Source organism: Nannospalax galili, unplaced genomic scaffold, assembly GCF_000622305.1.
Source record: "Nannospalax galili isolate Female #2095 unplaced genomic scaffold, S.galili_v1.0 scaffold72, whole genome shotgun sequence".
NCBI lineage: Eukaryota > Metazoa > Chordata > Mammalia > Rodentia > Spalacidae > Nannospalax > Nannospalax galili.
The window spans coordinates 2,283,618-2,300,756 of record NW_008336933.1 but is presented as its reverse complement, the minus strand read 5'-3'; the positions used below and the strand labels follow the sequence as shown (position 1 = coordinate 2,300,756).

General features: G+C 43.1%; 1 protein-coding gene across 2 annotated transcripts in view; it reads right to left on the bottom strand.

Annotated features, from left to right (window-relative positions):
• Adtrp (androgen dependent TFPI regulating protein) overlaps positions 1–17,139 on the bottom strand; it is a 73,052-nt gene that overhangs the window by 14,054 nt on the left and 41,859 nt on the right. For both annotated transcript variants that reach the window (XM_008831679.2, XM_029562831.1), the window contains exon 4: positions 4,616–4,731. In XM_008831679.2, the coding sequence (XP_008829901.1) occupies positions 4,616–4,731 (116 nt within the window). The remainder of the gene's footprint in view (positions 1–4,615; positions 4,732–17,139) is intronic.

Genomic DNA, 17,139 nt, shown 5'->3' with positions numbered 1-17,139 from the left:
GGAGTATGTGGGTCAATCCTCTCCTAAGATACTGGGCAGCAACAGTGAGCTACAGCTAGCATCTGCCACACGCTCACAGGGAGGTAGGGAACGACCCATGCTCTGTAGCCAGAATGCTGTTGCTAAGCTGTGACGCTTGGTAGGATGGCCACATTAAATCCATCTTGATGAATGATAGTTTCATTCCAAGAAGGAGGTATTAGGACAAATCCTCTCACAAATTTAAAAGCATATGCCAGCCTCTTCCAGGCTGCCATTCATAAGCTTCTAAGAGCACATAGTCCCCGGGTTATTTTGCTAGTGTGCCCCACTAACAGATCCATGAGTGTGTCTTCTTCTGTGTGCTCTGCATTCTCTTGGCTTGAGAACTTTCTCACATTCAGTCTTTTTCACTTATTGCAGCTCTAAACCTGCTTGGTCTTTTGGGTCTCGGGCTCAATGCATGCCTTCCACGATACCTTCCCATGCCACCGCTTCCTCCTCTGTGTCCCTGGAACTCCGTTCACCGTTTTATGACACCCGCTTTCCAGCTCATGGTCCTGTGATATGTGTGCATAGCTCATCTCCACTTACTCAGGATCAATGCTGGCTGGTGCTTGGCCTTGTATGACTTTGCTTTTCCCAGGAGGACCAGCCCTGTATTGGGGGAAATATGTGCTCTATTCTTTAAAAAAAAATGAGCAAGCTCAAAGAAGGAACATTGCTTTCCTTGTCCTCACCACTGCCTTGGAGTGAGATGAGGCGTTTGGGGGTGAGAGAGCAGGGAGGAATGAGCAAGCTACCAGGGTTAGAGCTGACTAACGCTTTCCAAAGGAAATGAAAGATTTTCAGTCAGTACTCTGCGAAGCTTTGTTTTCCCTCTGATGGGTCAGACCTCCAATTTTGCAATCTGAGAAGTAACAGAAAGTGAACAGCACAGGGGAGGCGGTCCCTCGGGTTTGCATGGCTATTTTTAGGTCATTGTACTGTGGTTTCATCAGTATAATGTTTCTCTAGTTCAGAGTTACTGCCATGTTCCTGACTCATGTTTGTTTCTCACGCTCTCTGGGGCCCCAGCCCACGCTGCTGGTATGCCAGCTCCCCATTTGACGCACCTAAGAGCCACTTTCCTACAATCTCTCCATCTGTAGCCACCACTGGGGAGCTTGTTAGTGGCCATCTGTGCGCATGAGGGCTTGGAGGTGCGAAGTGCCAGGGCAGAGGCAGCAGGCGGAGTCTCAGGTCCACTTATGAGGGGTGGAACTGATACGGAAACGTCCATTTTGGAACAACGAAAAACTCCCCCAAGTTCATTTGCATTTGGTTTAGTATTTCTCTTTAGAGATAACAGGAATCAGATCCCAAATCATCACAGTTTTCTAGCATCAGGGCCACCAGATGGTCACATTCCCTTTGGTGACAGGTCTCCATCCCTCCCCTCCATTTGTTCCATTATCTATATTATTTTTAGTGTCCCATTAGAGTACAAAGTGGGAACAAAACAGCAAGAAAGATTTTAAAGTGCCAAGACCAGGGCAAGCTTTACACCCGCTTTCGCATCCAGTCTTCAGCACCGGCCCTGAGGTTTTGCTGAGACAGTAAGTTATGTGCACATTGGAGAAAGAACTGGGCTTGGAAATAGAAGACCCCAGTTTAATGTGGCTTTAGTCCTAAGTGTTGTTCCTCCTCCACCTCTGCTTTATGAGCTCATGACCTTGAGCATGCCATCTAACCTATTAGAACCGCAGTGTCCCAGGGCCAGTTGATCTCTAGGTCATCCTGCTCCAGTTAGGTTCTGTGAGCTGCTGCCTGATATCAAGGCTGCTGAGTTTCCTCCTCAGTCCAATTCCCACACTTCAGCCTCAATCTCCTTACTTAACACCTTTGTTACTTAACTCATAGTATTTATGACTCTGCTCAAAACCTTTCTTTAATCAGAAAAGCACTCAGCTTATAAATGCAAATTCACTGAGAAGTATTCATGTCCTAATTTTCCCCTGTCCTCAACTATACTCTCCAGTTCCCCCAGTGTCATCATTCCCTCAGCCTGAAAGGTCCTTTCCACATTTTTTCAGAGTTATTCTTACTCTTTCTCTGGGTCTAAGCTTAGACAACTTGTCCCTTTAGAAAGCCAGCCCTGTCCATCTCTGCGTGTGCCCACAGCACCCCGGGCTCCTTGGTGCTAGTTCATTGCTGTGTGTTCCCACTGCCCATCCTTCTCATTTCTAGACAGTCCCTAGGGGAACAGGCTTTGTACCTCCCTATGTCCACAGTATCTAAACACAGTCCTTGGCAAAACAAACAAGTGAATGGACACAGGACATGCTGTAACTCACCCCCTCTTCATGCTTTCTTTAGAAACCTTCCAGTTCCCAGCATCCTTGGAACTGGGACCCACACACTGTCAGGTCTAGACTTTCTGGCCACCATTGTTCATCATTATGATCACTGCAACTCTTTCTAATAACAGCTGAGACCATAGGAACTCTTCAACGGTCAGATGTATAAACTGATGATCGACTTTCAAGTCCTTAAAAAAGTTAATATGTCAACAAATGAGTCATCATATTAAAACCAAGAATTATGCTTAGCAATGAAAAGAATTGAAGTCCACAAAAAGGTGGGGAATACAAATTGAAGTGGACTACGAGCAAGCTTCCACACGGCTTGCTCTACAGCATGTACAGCAGACATAGCTTCATGTGTCTGATGTGTCTGTGCTCTTTACTCCCCACCAGGTCCCAATGCTTTGTAGTAAGGAATTATTCCTTTGGGTTAAGCAAAATATGACATGTACATAGCACATACCCCACCACTGTCCAAACTCACACTACTATAACTTTGCTTAGTAATCATACAATACGGCCCTCAGGAGCCTTCTTAGCATAATGATCCAGGTGTCAACCACCAGTGGTCCCCAGCTTCAGCCTTGTTCTCAGAAAATGTCTTTTGTTAAGACTGAAATACCCCAGAGGTTGGAGAATACTATCAAGCACTGGACTCTGGGGAGATTTTATTGTAGAAGAAAGAGAAGCAAGAAAGACTTGGGGCACTCAGGAAAGAGTGAGGCAGGGTACGGGAGAAGACAACATGGAAAGGCAGGAGGGTCATGAAGGAGCCAGCTCAAGAGTTCTGGGTACCCAGCTTTAGGGCAAAGGTTGGTAACATTCATGAAAATGGTCCCTCCGGCCCATGTCCTTTGGAATGTGATCTCTTGCTTGGCTCACATCACTAACAGAGCATTGTACTAAAGGGCTTCCTATACCGGGACTATGGGGAGACAATCCAGACTGTCACATGGGTTCAGAGAAGGAGTACTGACCAGCTTCCAGCATGCAGGTCCTGTACTTGGTATGGTTTTTTTCAGGCATGGTACAGGGTCTCACGAGCAGGTTGTAGAAGGTGGGGCTGGCAATGTAACTCAGTGATAGAGTGTTTGTTTGGCATACACGAAGTCCGGAGTTCAGTCCCCAACATTATATAGGCATGGTGGTACATTTCTGTAATTCCAGTATTTGGGAGTTGGGGATGTGAGGATTGAAAGTTCAGTGTCATTGAGTCATCCTTAGTTATATGCCGAATTTAAGACTAGCTTGTGTTATAAGAGATACTGTCTCTCTCTTGGGGCTGGAGAGATGGCTCAGCAGTTAAGAGCACTGACTGCTCTTGAAGAGGACCCAGGTTTGATTCCCAGCACCTACATAGCAGCTACGAACCGTCCTTAACTCCAGTTCCAGGGGAATCCGAAGCCCTCTTCTGACCTCCGCGGCACTGCACAACATGGGTGCATCCACATATGTGCAGGCAATATAGTCATACACATAAAATGAAAATAATAAATAAAATAGTTTTTCAAAGTTATTCAAAAAAGTGATACTGTCTCTAAATGAAAGAAAGAAAGAAAGAATGAATAAATACATAAATAAGTAAATAGCTGTGGAAGGGATGAGGGCATTCTCAAGTACCAGGCAGAAGGTCCAGTGCATTCCCTTGATTGTAGACCACTAAGCAGCATTACCTAAAGTTAGTGTCAGGTGGCTGAGTGATGAAATCGAGGCCAACTACTTGATTCATTCTCCATGACTCTAGCAAACATTTTCTGTAGGTCTCTGGGCAACTCTCCAAGTGTCTTCTAGGTGCTCAAATGCAAGATGCAGCTGTGTGACGCCTACAGTGATGCAGGCGACAGGAATGGACAGAAGCAGCTTGCCCCTCCTGCCACATGCCTATTTTGATGGAGTATGTATAGTTACCTCAGGTCATTCATGCCTCAGACATTTTAATGGCAAATGCAAATTAAATAAATATATTCTTGGAAAAGCATGCCTATGTGCTTCTTTACAATGACTGACTCCTAACTCTTCATGAGGGGAAAAGATGTGCTTTGCTCTCTCTCTCTCTCTCTCTCTCTCTCTCTCTCTCTCTCTCTGTGTGTTCAGGCATACCTCTGTGTCCTCTGAATGTGAGCTTACATGAGTCTTAAAATCAAACAATAAGAATCTTTCTCCCTTGGAAATTTAAAAATGGGTAGATCACAGCTAAGCCAATGTAGAGATTCTAGTGGAATACTTTTACGGACTGTTCCTTAGAGTTCTGAATGCCAAACCTCAGTTGACCCTCTCTGTGCAATTCTTACCTGGTAATATAGGCAAGATTAAAAACAGTCAACAATGTGAGTCCTAGCTTCTTCGATGGATAGTGATATGGTCTGAGGATGGCTTCAACCAGTGATAAGGGAAATATGGAAGTGTGCTGTAGAAGAAAAGAGGAAAATCATGAGGCAGGGTGCCCAGGCTGCTCACAGTGCCCATAATTCCCTCTTCACTGTCCAGTACATTCACTTGTACACTGCCAGGCTGACTTTTCCAAAACTTGAGTTTGATCATTCTAGGATGTCCAGGACCTAGTAGCTCCCTTCTGCCTGCTATGTTGGTCCAAACTCCTCTCTCTGGGTACCAAGGCTCTTTGAGATGTGTTAATATCCTCTCTGGCCTTGCATACTGCACACTGTGCTCTTCTTCTAACATTCACACGCATGTGTACGTGCCAAGCACGCACACTCTTACACACTCTCAAACACACACTCTTACATGCATACATGCTTTCTTATGCACACATCCACAGACATGTTCTTCCTCCACTGGAATAGGATGGCGTCTCTTGCTTTCTTTGTGCTCTGCATGCTGTTCTCCATCTAAAACGCTCCCCACGCTTCTTCTCCATATGTGTCTTTTTTCCATGTGTCTGCTGATCCTCTATGTGCTTTACAGCCAATGCAATCTTCTGTAATGCGGTCTGTGAATTTTCCCTCTTGTTAATTTCTCTTACTCAGTTCTATGCCATTACATATGGTGCCATGTAGTCTAGCACTTCCAGTGTGCATCTCTCAGCTTTGGGGACCCAGAGAACATGCCCTACCATCTCTGTGTTTTTACTGCAGTCAGCACTGAGACCAGTTCCCCCGGGGATGGTAGATGCTGTGGGGTGCGCTAAGTCCCCTCTGAAACTCTGTGTGTTCCTTCCTTCCATGAATCTCCTATCCATTTGACCATCTGCTCTGTCATATTGTTTAAATATTCAAACTGCATTTTAAAAAATGATACAATCAAGGAAACACAACTTAAGGGATGGGGGTGTTGATAGTGATAAAGTCAACATGGGCTTGCTCCCTCTTGGGGTTTGGAAGCTGCTTCAGGAATGGTCCCTGGGGGAGAGGGGGAGTGTCTGCTCAATGCTTCCTTCATTTGCTGAAGACATTTACAAAGCCCTCTGTCACTCTGCCCAATTGCCACTTCTCTTGGAGCACCTTGCATCCAGAGTCTCCTTTTCCAACTCCATGCCTTCTGATTTCCAGCCCCAAGTGACTGTCAGCACCTCAGTCACAGCAGTTCTCAAAGGACTTGAGAGTGTCCCTTTGCTGCCAAACAGCCTGTGTATCTAGAGCTCATGTCTCTGTCTCGGTGCATCTATTGATGCCAGTCTCATAAGACTTGTGCTCAGGAGGAGTCCCCAAGAATCAGTAGCTTCTTTTACCCCCCTGTAAATAGAATACAATCAGGAGGTCAAGATGAGCCTCAGACGACAAGAAATGTGACAGGTTTTGCGACAAGTGGGGGTAGGGTGAGAAAGACTGGCTAGAGAGAGGCTTGCAAGATGTCTCAGCCAAGGCCACAACCAGGTGACACTGAACAGCTGGGCATCCTAAGGGCTCTCGGAACCCCGCGTTGTGGTAAGGAAGTACTGCAAGAAACCAGAGCTTTTATGGGCTTGGCCCATGCTTGGCCCTGGAAGTGCTGACTGGCAAGGTGGATGTACAAATGGAGAAAGGTCCAAGTCCTGTACCTTTGGAGTTTGACTGTAGGCTGCTGCTTCTGTCTCCCTCCAATAAAGGAGCATGGTGCTTAAGGACAAAGTCTTCTGAATATCACTTTGGGCTGGTAGCTAAAGACCTCTGGCTTGGCCTTCCATACTATCAAATGGGAACAACACATAGGCCATTGCTCCTAGAACACTGCTGTGAGGACATCTGACCGACCTCTGGTGTGTGTGTGTGTGTGTGTGTGTGTGTATGTATGTGTGTGATCACTATCTGTGTGTGTGTGTGTGTGTGTGTGTGTGTGATCACTTAGTCCCTGGTCCTTGGGAGCATCTGATGAGAGCTTTCATGGTTGTTACTGTTATTTAGAATTCGTGTGTGTGTGTGTGTGTGTGTGTGTGTGTGTGTGTGTGTGTATGTGTGTGATCACTTAGTCCTTGGTCCTTGGGAGCATCTGATGAGAGCTTTCATGGTTGTTACTGTTATTGTGACTGTCAGCTTTCTCATGGATGGGCTCAGGATGGAGCGGAGGCAGGAGTCTGGGCTATTCATAGCTCCAGGTTGGATGTCCGAAACCAGCTGCAGCATGCTAGAGAGCAAGCAGAGCCCTCTTTGGTCATCCTGGGGACTCCCTTCCCTGCCCACCATGGGTGCCAAGGCTCCCAGCCATCACTGACTCTGGTCCCTGGTCATACTCAGTGACTGATCTCAGTGCTGTCTCTATCCAGAAGAAGCCTCAGGAGCTGAGAGATGGAGTTGTCTGCCCTGCAAACACCTGCATCTCTTCCTGCCTTTCCTCACTGCAGTCAGAAATATCCAGCTTCTATTAAGAGCCATTAACAGGCCCATTACGCTGGCCATTGAGCTGACAGATTTTATTAACCTCAGCCACACCAGCAGCTCCGTGTTGCCTGCATTAATGATCATTTGGAACAAAATTCCTGTAGAATAATGCAGTGTGTTTGCGTTGACAGTAAATGAGTTCATAGTGATTAATGCTTTTACAACCAACGACTCAGGGATGCATAACTGGCTACCCCTACCAGGCGACTGCCCTTTGCAAGTGACATTCAATTGGATTTCCAAATGAACTCTCCCTGATGGCTTCTGGGAAATTCACTTCCATGATGTCATTAGTGATGGTCCATAGACTGCGACTCCATCCCAGTGAAAAGGTCTTTAAAAGAATCACATTTTCTCATTGAAGCTTCGGGTAAGCAGGAGGGAAGGAGGGAGATCACAATCTACAAGCTTTCTAAATATTGAACTACTGTGTAGAGCCAAGCATGATGCAATAAACCTCCCAGGATTTCAGATATATGGGTATTTCACTTCACATTGATACAACTTATACAATCTTTTCCAGACAACACGTTTCAAAAAAAAAAAGTGGGGAAAGAAAAAATTCAATAAGAGAAAAAAAATCAAATATGCTTCCTGCTTCCAACAAAATCTAATAATTAGGCTGGAATTGACACAAATTAGAATGCTGCCAAAAATTACTGAAAACAGTGACTCATTCTGTATTTCAATTAACAGTTTCTCAGTTTCCCTTATAAACAGCGAAGCTGACAAAAATTAATTATCTCAAAAGGGATAAAATATTTCCTTCCAAAGTAAACGAAGCATCAAAGACGGAAACAATAGCATATGTAAACACCGGGGAAGAGAACTTGTCCCTCCTTGTCAATGAAGTCATTGCTGGGGAGGATTTTCCCTTCAGTGTCTCCTTCCTAAAGCGTCTTGTTTTTTCCTAGTCTTCCCTCCCTGGTTCTACCTTCCCCTCCTATCCCTTCCATGATGCCAACTTCCATCTGAATATCTCGGAGACAGATCTATACACATGAAATATTCATTTAAGGATTGGTGTAATAATTGCACTTTAGATTCACTGTGGTTGTGCATGATGACTAGAAAGTCCTGGCCCATAGAGCATTCTTACAAAACTGTGTTAGTGGCAACTGGAAAAATAATGATGATGATTTGCACACCTGTTTCTATTCACCCCATACCAGTCGAAAAGCAGCTGTTACAGTTTCCCAGCATATGAAGCTAGACTTACAATGGAGGCATTCTCTGCTTGGCACTCAAGAAAGAAACAATCCTTAATCATTAAAATAACTAACGGAGCCCACAAGTTTGTTGCTGTTCCTCCTCCTCCCTCTCCTCCTCTTCTTATTCCTTCCCCTCCTCCCCTTCCTCCTCCTCTTTTTCTTCTTCCTCCGCCTCATATTCTGTCCAGTTCTTTAGCTTCAGCTCCCTCATAGTCATGGAGGATTCAAGGACAACTCTACAGGACAGGCCCATCACACTCTTGAGGGGTTGAGAGTGTTTGATTTTCTCCAGTGAAAGAATACCAAGGAGACTACACATTTTAAAAATGAGATAACTACAATTTTTGATCTTTGCACCTTTCCTCTATTTCATTTCCTTGCCCAACATTTTTCTTCTGCTGAGCTGAGTTGCCCAAGTTTAACCAGTGATCTTCTGTCTTCTCAGACCAGGCATCAAGTGGATTCTCCTTCAGATGCCCTTTCTAACTCCAAACTGATGTCATGTTGTAGCTTCATACACGCCTCTGTTCTCATCCTTCTCTGTCTGAGTAATGCTTGGATCTTAGGAGGAACTTGGGATGTTCTTTGAGAATCTTTCCTCCAAGTCTCTAAGATAATACTTTGGTTTATGTGATGGTTAATAGTGATTTGTCAACAAAATCTAGAATCACATAAAGGATAGACTTCAGGGCATAGCACTGAGACAGTTTCTAGATTAGGCTAATTGAAGGGAGAAGACCCACTTTAATGTTGGTGGTACCATCCCATGGGTTAGGGTCTCACACTGAATGAAAAGAACAAAATCACCTGAGCACTAGCATTCACTGTTCTCTGCTTTCTGACTATGTAGGAGAGACTTTTACAATATGGACATAATCTGGTCTAAAGACTTTTACCTAACCTTGCAGCCAAAACGTTATTATTTATAATGTAACCATGATCACTGAGCCATGTGCTCTTCTGTGACTTGGGCATATGACCTTAATCCCTCAGGACCCCTCTTTGCCCTCCATCAAAGATAGCATATGAATATATGTATGGATACTTTACATATCAAAAGCAGCAAGATTTTCCAATTGCAAATACTAAGAGAAATTAAGACTGAGTAATTTTAGGCCTAAGGATCAAAGGGCAAGATTCTCTGATAAGTACATCACAACTTCTTACTTCCCTGTTTCATACTGGAAATACTGTCACAGTAACGAAGGAGCAAGCCACTGTTTGGAAGCACGGTTCTGAGACATCTGAAGGACAGGTATTCAGCAGTTCAGGTCCACTCTTGACCTTAAAATGAGTGCTGAGAGTCAGGTTCTTTCTTTATAATCCATCACTGTAATATGGCTTAGTAATGCCACACAATGTGACCCAAGTTCCTGCTGCCATGAATTCCCCATCATGATAGACTGTACCCTCAAACAATGAGCCGAAATAAACCCTTCCTCTCATAGGTTGCTTTTGTTAGATATTTCATTGTAATAATGAGAAAAACAACCAATTTAGTTACCTTAAATTAACTGATAGTGTGTTAACAAGATCTCATTTCTGAATACAGAAAGGATTTTATGATATACTAGATATAGGATAACAAATAAAAAGAAGCCTTCACAAAAGCTCCCCAGGGACAAACATACGGCTAAGGCATCAATTACGGCTCAAAACATTAACATAAGAGCTGTAGCAGTGTAGGCCAAACACTTTAATGGAGCACTTTCTTATACAGGCTGGTTACACTGCTGGTTCATGTTTCTTAAACTCATGTTCCTTCACATAGAGGGAAAGCTGTTTTGCTAATCTTATTAAGGCAAAGACTGGTTTTAGGTTTTATTAACACCATCCATTTGTCAGCTAATAACTTTAACCCCTTCCTCTCCAACTTCCTCAGCTGCACTTTCTGTGTCAAACTCCATACTGTGTTGAAGGTCTTGGACATGTTTATGGTAATATTTTATAACCCAAACAGAGGCCATCTGTATTCTGGATACTCACCCATTGTTAAAAAGGTGAATTTTGCTTTAAATAAATCTGATAATAGGATAGTCTGGAAATGGACACAGGTCATACAGCCTCTATATATATAAGTTTTGTTCTTAATTCTTCTGTCTCTACTACCTGTAAGAATCTTCTCCAGTTTCAAATGCTAAAATTTTTTAAGTGAACTGTATTTTTTAAAAATTTCTAGACCATATACAAACATATATATACATGCATATATATGTATTATATATGTTTATATATAATAGAGTACAGTAAAAAATTTCTAGACTCTTTAGGCCATATACATACATTATATGTACATGTATATATATAATAGAGTACATTAAATTGGGTGGGGGGCATCAAGTGGGGGGATGCAGGTGGAGCAGGGAATCTAAGCGTCATCAAAATATATTGTATGAAAATTGCAGAATTTCAATTTAAAAATTTCTTTTCTGCTTTCTAGGAATTTTCTGGCACGATCCCACTGTAATTACAGAGTCAGCATGAAATTGCCTTGGTCAGGGGCTGGAGGAAGGGGGAACATAAACCACACACAGATAGAGCTGCAAGTTTCTGACATAAAGAGATATATAGATGGACAGCTCCCCAGAAGGCCACAAGTTGGTGAGAGATTGTTCTTCTCAACACGGAGGCATTTAGGAACATTGGGATGTGTTTTATTTGGCTTGCTTTGGAAGCATTGTGTCTCCAGGCAATGCCTCTCCAGTATCTCGTCACCCTATCACTAAAAGACTCCAGACATGTAGGCACCTGGTTTCAATGGGAGATGACAGTGATTCAGGAAACATGCTGTAAGCACAAGTTCCGGCACACAGTTCTAAGCCCTCCACGAGGCATATCCTATGAGGGTCCACTTGTCACACTTTCTCTTTCCTGCCTCCTTCATCGTCATGTTGACTATCTTATTCTGAAGGAACTCAGAAGGTACACTGCAGGAATGGTTGTTTCTCCTAAACGCACATAATCAGTTCACATACAGTTAGTTCCTCTATGTGCTGTGTACATGTGTGTGGTGGGAGACACATGAGCTTCCTGTTGGGTCTTGCCAGTGGAGAGGGGGATGGTCAAGAGGGGGGCCAGGGGCCAAAGGAAAAGAGGAGCTTTCCTGAGAAATGCCCTTATTCAATATCAATCTAATAGCTCATAAGACACAGTTACGTTTCAACAAGTCAAGCAACTGAAAAGCACATAAATCTTTGAGGTCTTCCAACTCAGAGAAATATTTGTAAATTTAAACTTGTATTTGTTGAAAATCTACCCTATCACCCTAGGGCAAGACTATGGGCTCCTTGTACAAGGCTCCCTGGAACAAAATTTTCCTTCCTATTGAAGATTTCTCTTCAATAGTTTTGGTCCATGTCTCATTATCTCATGTTGTTTTGAAATAGTTATTTTAGATAACTATGTATTATAGACTACTTGACAACTTTTTCAATCATTTCCTTGTCAAAAGTCCCAAGTTAAAATAAAAGAAAAATTGGCTATGCACATATCAAACTGAAGATGTCCTGTAGGATGCTGGGTAATCGAGAGATGCTTTGCTGAGGACAAAGATCTGGGAGTCATCAAAGTGTAAATATTTCTTTTTAAAGTCACAGTAGAGGTAACCTACATGAAATGTAAGAGGAGAAAAATAAAGGATCTGGAATACTATGGAACAATCATGACGAAGTTAGCACTCAACCTCCACAGTACCGATATTTTACAAGAGGTCCTCTTTGTGTTGGTGGCTCCCCTGGGTCTTATGGGACATGTAGCATCATCCTTGGCTTATACTCACCAGATGCCAGTAGTACAACCCCTGCTCCCCAATGTGACAATCAAAATTGTAAGACATTGTTCAGTGTCCTCTGGAAAGCAAACTCCCTCTTAGCTGAGTCTCTAGTTGAAATGATGGATAAAAGAAGATGATTTAGCAAAGGAAACCAACAGGAATGGTTAGTCTAGGGGTTAGATAAAGAGAGAAAGAAGAGATTCCAGGGAACATGTACTCAACTGTGTCCAAGATTGAGGAGCGATATTAAAACACAGTACAAGGGCTGAAGAAGATGGCTCAGTTGATGTGCTTTCCCCATAAGCATGGGGCTTAGATCCCCAGCATCCATGTAAAACGCTAGCATAGGCGCACATGACTATAATCCCAACACTAGGTATGTGGAGACAGGAAGATCCTTGGGACTTGCCGTCCAGCCAGTCTAATCAAATCAGCAAGCTCCAGATTCAGTACAAGACCTTGTCTCAAAAAATAAGGTGGAGAGCCATTGAGGAAGATATCCTATGCGTTGCTACACACATTTGCACATACACAATCACATGCAAGTACACACACGCAACACACACACGCACACACACTAAGACAGTGTCAAGTTGACTGATTACAGAAGCAAGACTATTGTAAGGTCACTCCTGCATTCCCACATTGATTGTCCTTCCTTGCAAAGTGAGTCCTGGACTCTTAGGTTTCGACCTCCTGTTGACAGTATTCTTAGACATGGTCCCTGGAGGGAGTAAGAAGGTTGGCCTTAGGACATCTCCATACAGCCGTTTCCAGTTATTTCACAAACTCTGAGATGGGCAGAAATCTTGTTTGCAAGAATAAAACTTGGAAACCTATGTATAGTCCAAGTTGGTGACAAGTCCTCTTACTCAGAACCTTCCACACCCTGGAGTGTGCCTGGGACTCTGAAACCAGCATCCCTTACCCAGAAGTTGGCTCACTTCCTTATCGTGGTTTTTTTTTTTTTTTTTTTTTTTTTTTTGAGCGACAACAAAAACAAAATTACTCTAAAGGTCATAAAACTCCTCACTACAGAACAATAAAATGTGGCTTTTAGGTGCTCATAGATGTGTCTGGAAGCGTATATGCCCCAAACACTCAAGCTTTATTCCTGGCCAGTTAATACCAGGAGAGAAGTCTGGAATACCCCTTTGCAATGATTCTGCACTTTTTGGTTTCCAAACCCAGGAAACAAGACAAACCCCAAAACTCCCCTGTAAGTCTGTGCGTGTGTTGGTGTGGTTTAGCTTTCAAGTCTGAATTTTCACTGGTAGCAGCTGTTCTAGTGAGGGAAGTGAAAGGCTGAAATCTTTGGAGGCTTTTCTTAAAAGTCTATCCTCAAATGAAAAGATTCTTGGTTGCTGGTCAGCTGATGAAACTTTAGGTTCCATGGAGGCTGTGGAAGAGGCGGTCCTAGTCTTACCAGTGAAGCTTTACATTCAAAGACTTACTTTTCTTTTTTTCATATTTTATTTATTACTTTTATTTTATGTGTATGAATATGTAGGTGGGTGCACCCATGTCATGCAATGCCATGGAGGTCAGAAGAGGGCATCAGATCCCCTGGAACAGAAGTTATAGATGACTGTTAGCCACCTTTTGGGTGCTGGGAATTGAACCCAGGTCCTCTGCAAGAGCAGTCAGTGCTCTTAACTGCTGAACCATCTCTCCAGCCCCTCAAGGATTCACTTTTCATCCATATAACAAATGACCCCTCAAGTTGCCCATCTGCAGGAACTCTTGCTGGGGTGTATGAAGTATGCCTCTCAGGGCCGGAATTGGCCCAGCCACAGCCAAAGGAAGGAAACTAAGCCTTTTACATGTATTCATTCACAGAGGTAGAAAGAGGCTGTCTCTGGGAACCGGAGAGATGGCTCAGCAGTTAAGAGCACTGGCTGCTTTTGTAGAGGACCTGGGTTTGATGCCCAGCACCCACATGGTGGTTAACAACTGTCTGTAACTCCAGTTCCAGGGGCTCCCACACCCTCTTCTGAGCTCTGTAGGTATTGCACGACATAGTGCACTTACATGCATGCAGGCTCTATAGTCATACGCATAAAATAAATAATAAAAAATAACAAAGAGGCTATTTGTATTCCTAACCAGGTCTTCCCTTCCCTTTGATCACTTCTCTTTTATCTGGTGACCTCCAGCCTTGTGTCTTTGTTTCTCTTCTTAATTTTGCCTTCTATCCTTTCTTCCCTGATTCAATGGCTTTTTGTATGCTCTTTAGCTATATGAATGCATTTCACTAATACACACCTGGTTTGTGATAACAAAGCAAAGTGGAGATCAGCAAATGTCTCTATCAAAGAGCATCTGCCTTTAAGCCACAGTCCAAATCACCATGTATGCACTGTTCCTCATTCAACAGAGCAGGTGCAATGAGGATGGCTCTGTGCTTATCTTTGAGCATGAATCAGCCTAATATACCACGTTTCAGATCTAATACCTAAAAGTCTCATAGACATTTCAAGATACCAGGAAACTGTAGAATTTCATTATAATTTTCCATATGAAAAGAATACCCCAGAATTTCAAAAGTATTCAAAAGAATTTCAAATGCCATCAACCTCAGGTTCTAAAGCAGGACCACACAGGCTTCCCTTCTGCAATCAGTGCCACTTAGCTCCAACACATCTGCCTCTGCCCCCAAAGAGGAAGAACCTCAGGGTTAGTGAGGATCACAATGAGACAAAAAGGTGAAGCTTCCATTCATTCTTCAATGTGATAATCGTTGTTGAGTGACTGCCCCATGCCTGACACATGCCACATGCTGAGGTGCTCAAGATAAAAAGGAAAACATCTATGATCTCTACTCTTACAGATTTACTGTCTGATGGGCAAGATGTTCTACACACAGACGAACGCACAGGTAGCAACGTACTGCGTGCTACAAATGGAATGAGTGAGAATCTGTGCATCCTAACACATGCAGCAAGTTGTGCTGAATGAACAGCAGTCAGGGAAGGTCATTATGAGAAGGTCATGTTTAACTGACGTCTTGAAACACAAGGCTGAACCACGCAAGAGCATTTCAGGTAAGAAGGGCTGCATGGGAAAAGGTCCTGGTGTAGGAACGGCTTCGTGGTTTGTAGGAAAAGAGGAGTGAAAGGAAAGGTAGAACGGCATACCAAGAAGAGGAAGGCCTCATCTGAGTTGGCAGCAGCAGGCCTCATAAATATAGGGAGTTCAGGTTCTATTCCAAGGGAAATAGGAATAATGGTATTTTTCCAGTCTATTTTGCTGTCACCTGGAGAAGGTTGACAACAGGAGCAGGAAAGATCAGTTTGGAGCTGTGGTGTGATTGTAGTCCATGGCACACCAGCAGTGGCACTAGAAAGTGATCCTAGGTGTCTCCTGTTTTGTGGGATAGACAGGATGATCTAATGGATGGCAGATGAAGGTAAAGATACAGAAGCAGTTGACAAGGTCAATGGCTTTTGTTTTATTATTTACTTATTTTTATTGGTGTGTATTCACTATGCATAGTGTTGGGTAACATAAAGACATTTCTTTTAAGTATATCATGAGCTTTGACCACATTCACCCTCCCCAGTGCCATTTCTTTTGTCTCCTCCCCCTCCTCCTTCCTTCTGCCCCCCAGCCTCCTCTTCCGCTTTCATATAGTTTGAAACTACATAAAACCTAGGATCCACAAATGAGGGGAAACTTGTAATACTTGTCTAAGTCTCATTTATGTCATTTTCTGGACAGACTATTATGGCATAGCCCAGGCTGTCCTACAACTCACTATGTAGTCAAAGCTGTTCTCAAAATCACAGCAATCCTCCTGCCTCAGCTTACTTGGTGCTTGGATTCCAGGTATGAGCTTCCACACCCAGCTTGATTTTGTTTTTATGAGAAAGGGCCTAAGCATATAGCTCTGGATGGCCTTCAACTCGCAGTTTCAGTGTTGGCTTCTGTCTTGAGCATTGCGGGATGGGAGGGACAGTGGCTCTATTTCTCAAGATGGAAAAGTCCAGGATAAGCTTGGCCATGAGAATAAAATGTCTAGTTCTGGAGAGGTTGGTTGACTGAGAGAGGGAGAGGGATTCATGACTCTTAAGGTTTTGCTGCTAAAGATACTTCAAGAAAGAGATAAACCAACCCCTGAGGTTGCAGGAAAGAAAAACTGCACTAGAACAGTAAATATGCAAATGAGGCTTAGGAAAGTACCAAATATTACAAGAGCAACAAACAACGGGAAAGAATGCACGCCTTTCAAAAATAACTCTGAATTTGCTGATCTCAATTCTCCCATCTAGAAACACAAACTTTCAGATTGAATTAAAAATCTGGACTATTTGTTGCCTGCCAGAAACATCCCCCACTGGTAAAGACAAACAGCCTAAGGGTTAAAGGATGGAAAAAGGCACTTCAAGTAAATGCAGCTAGAAAGCAAGCAGACACAGCAATGCTAAACTCTGATGACATGGACTTCCAAAGTAAGTCACTTCATATTGATGATAGGAACAATCCATCACAAGATATTACAATCCTAAACATATACAAATGGAACTTTGATGCAACCACTTTCACAAAACAAACACTGCTTGACATAAAGGCCCAGATTAACATCACACAATAACAGTGGATGATGTCAAGACCTCACTTACCAGTAGAAAGAGCATACAGCCCTCCCCCCAAATCAGTAAAGAAAAATCAGAGTTAAATGATACTATAGACCAAATAGACTTAACAGATATCTACAGGACATTCCATCTGAACACGGCAGAACATGATTCCTTTCAGCAGCCCTTTCTCAGAGCTCCTTTCTGAGATCTTAACCTTCTCCCAGAAGTATACCCTTTGGTGAGGATCTGTGGGTGCTCAGGTCTATTTTGGTATCCGAAATGCTTTTATTGTGCTTCTGTTTTAGAAGATGCTTTCAATAAGCTAGTAAGTTGGCAGGTCTTTGCTACTTTTGTTTGGTGTTGTTTTTTTTAATTATTTATTTAATAACCACACAATCAGAAGAAGCATCTCATTACAGCTTTAACATTCAGTAACAC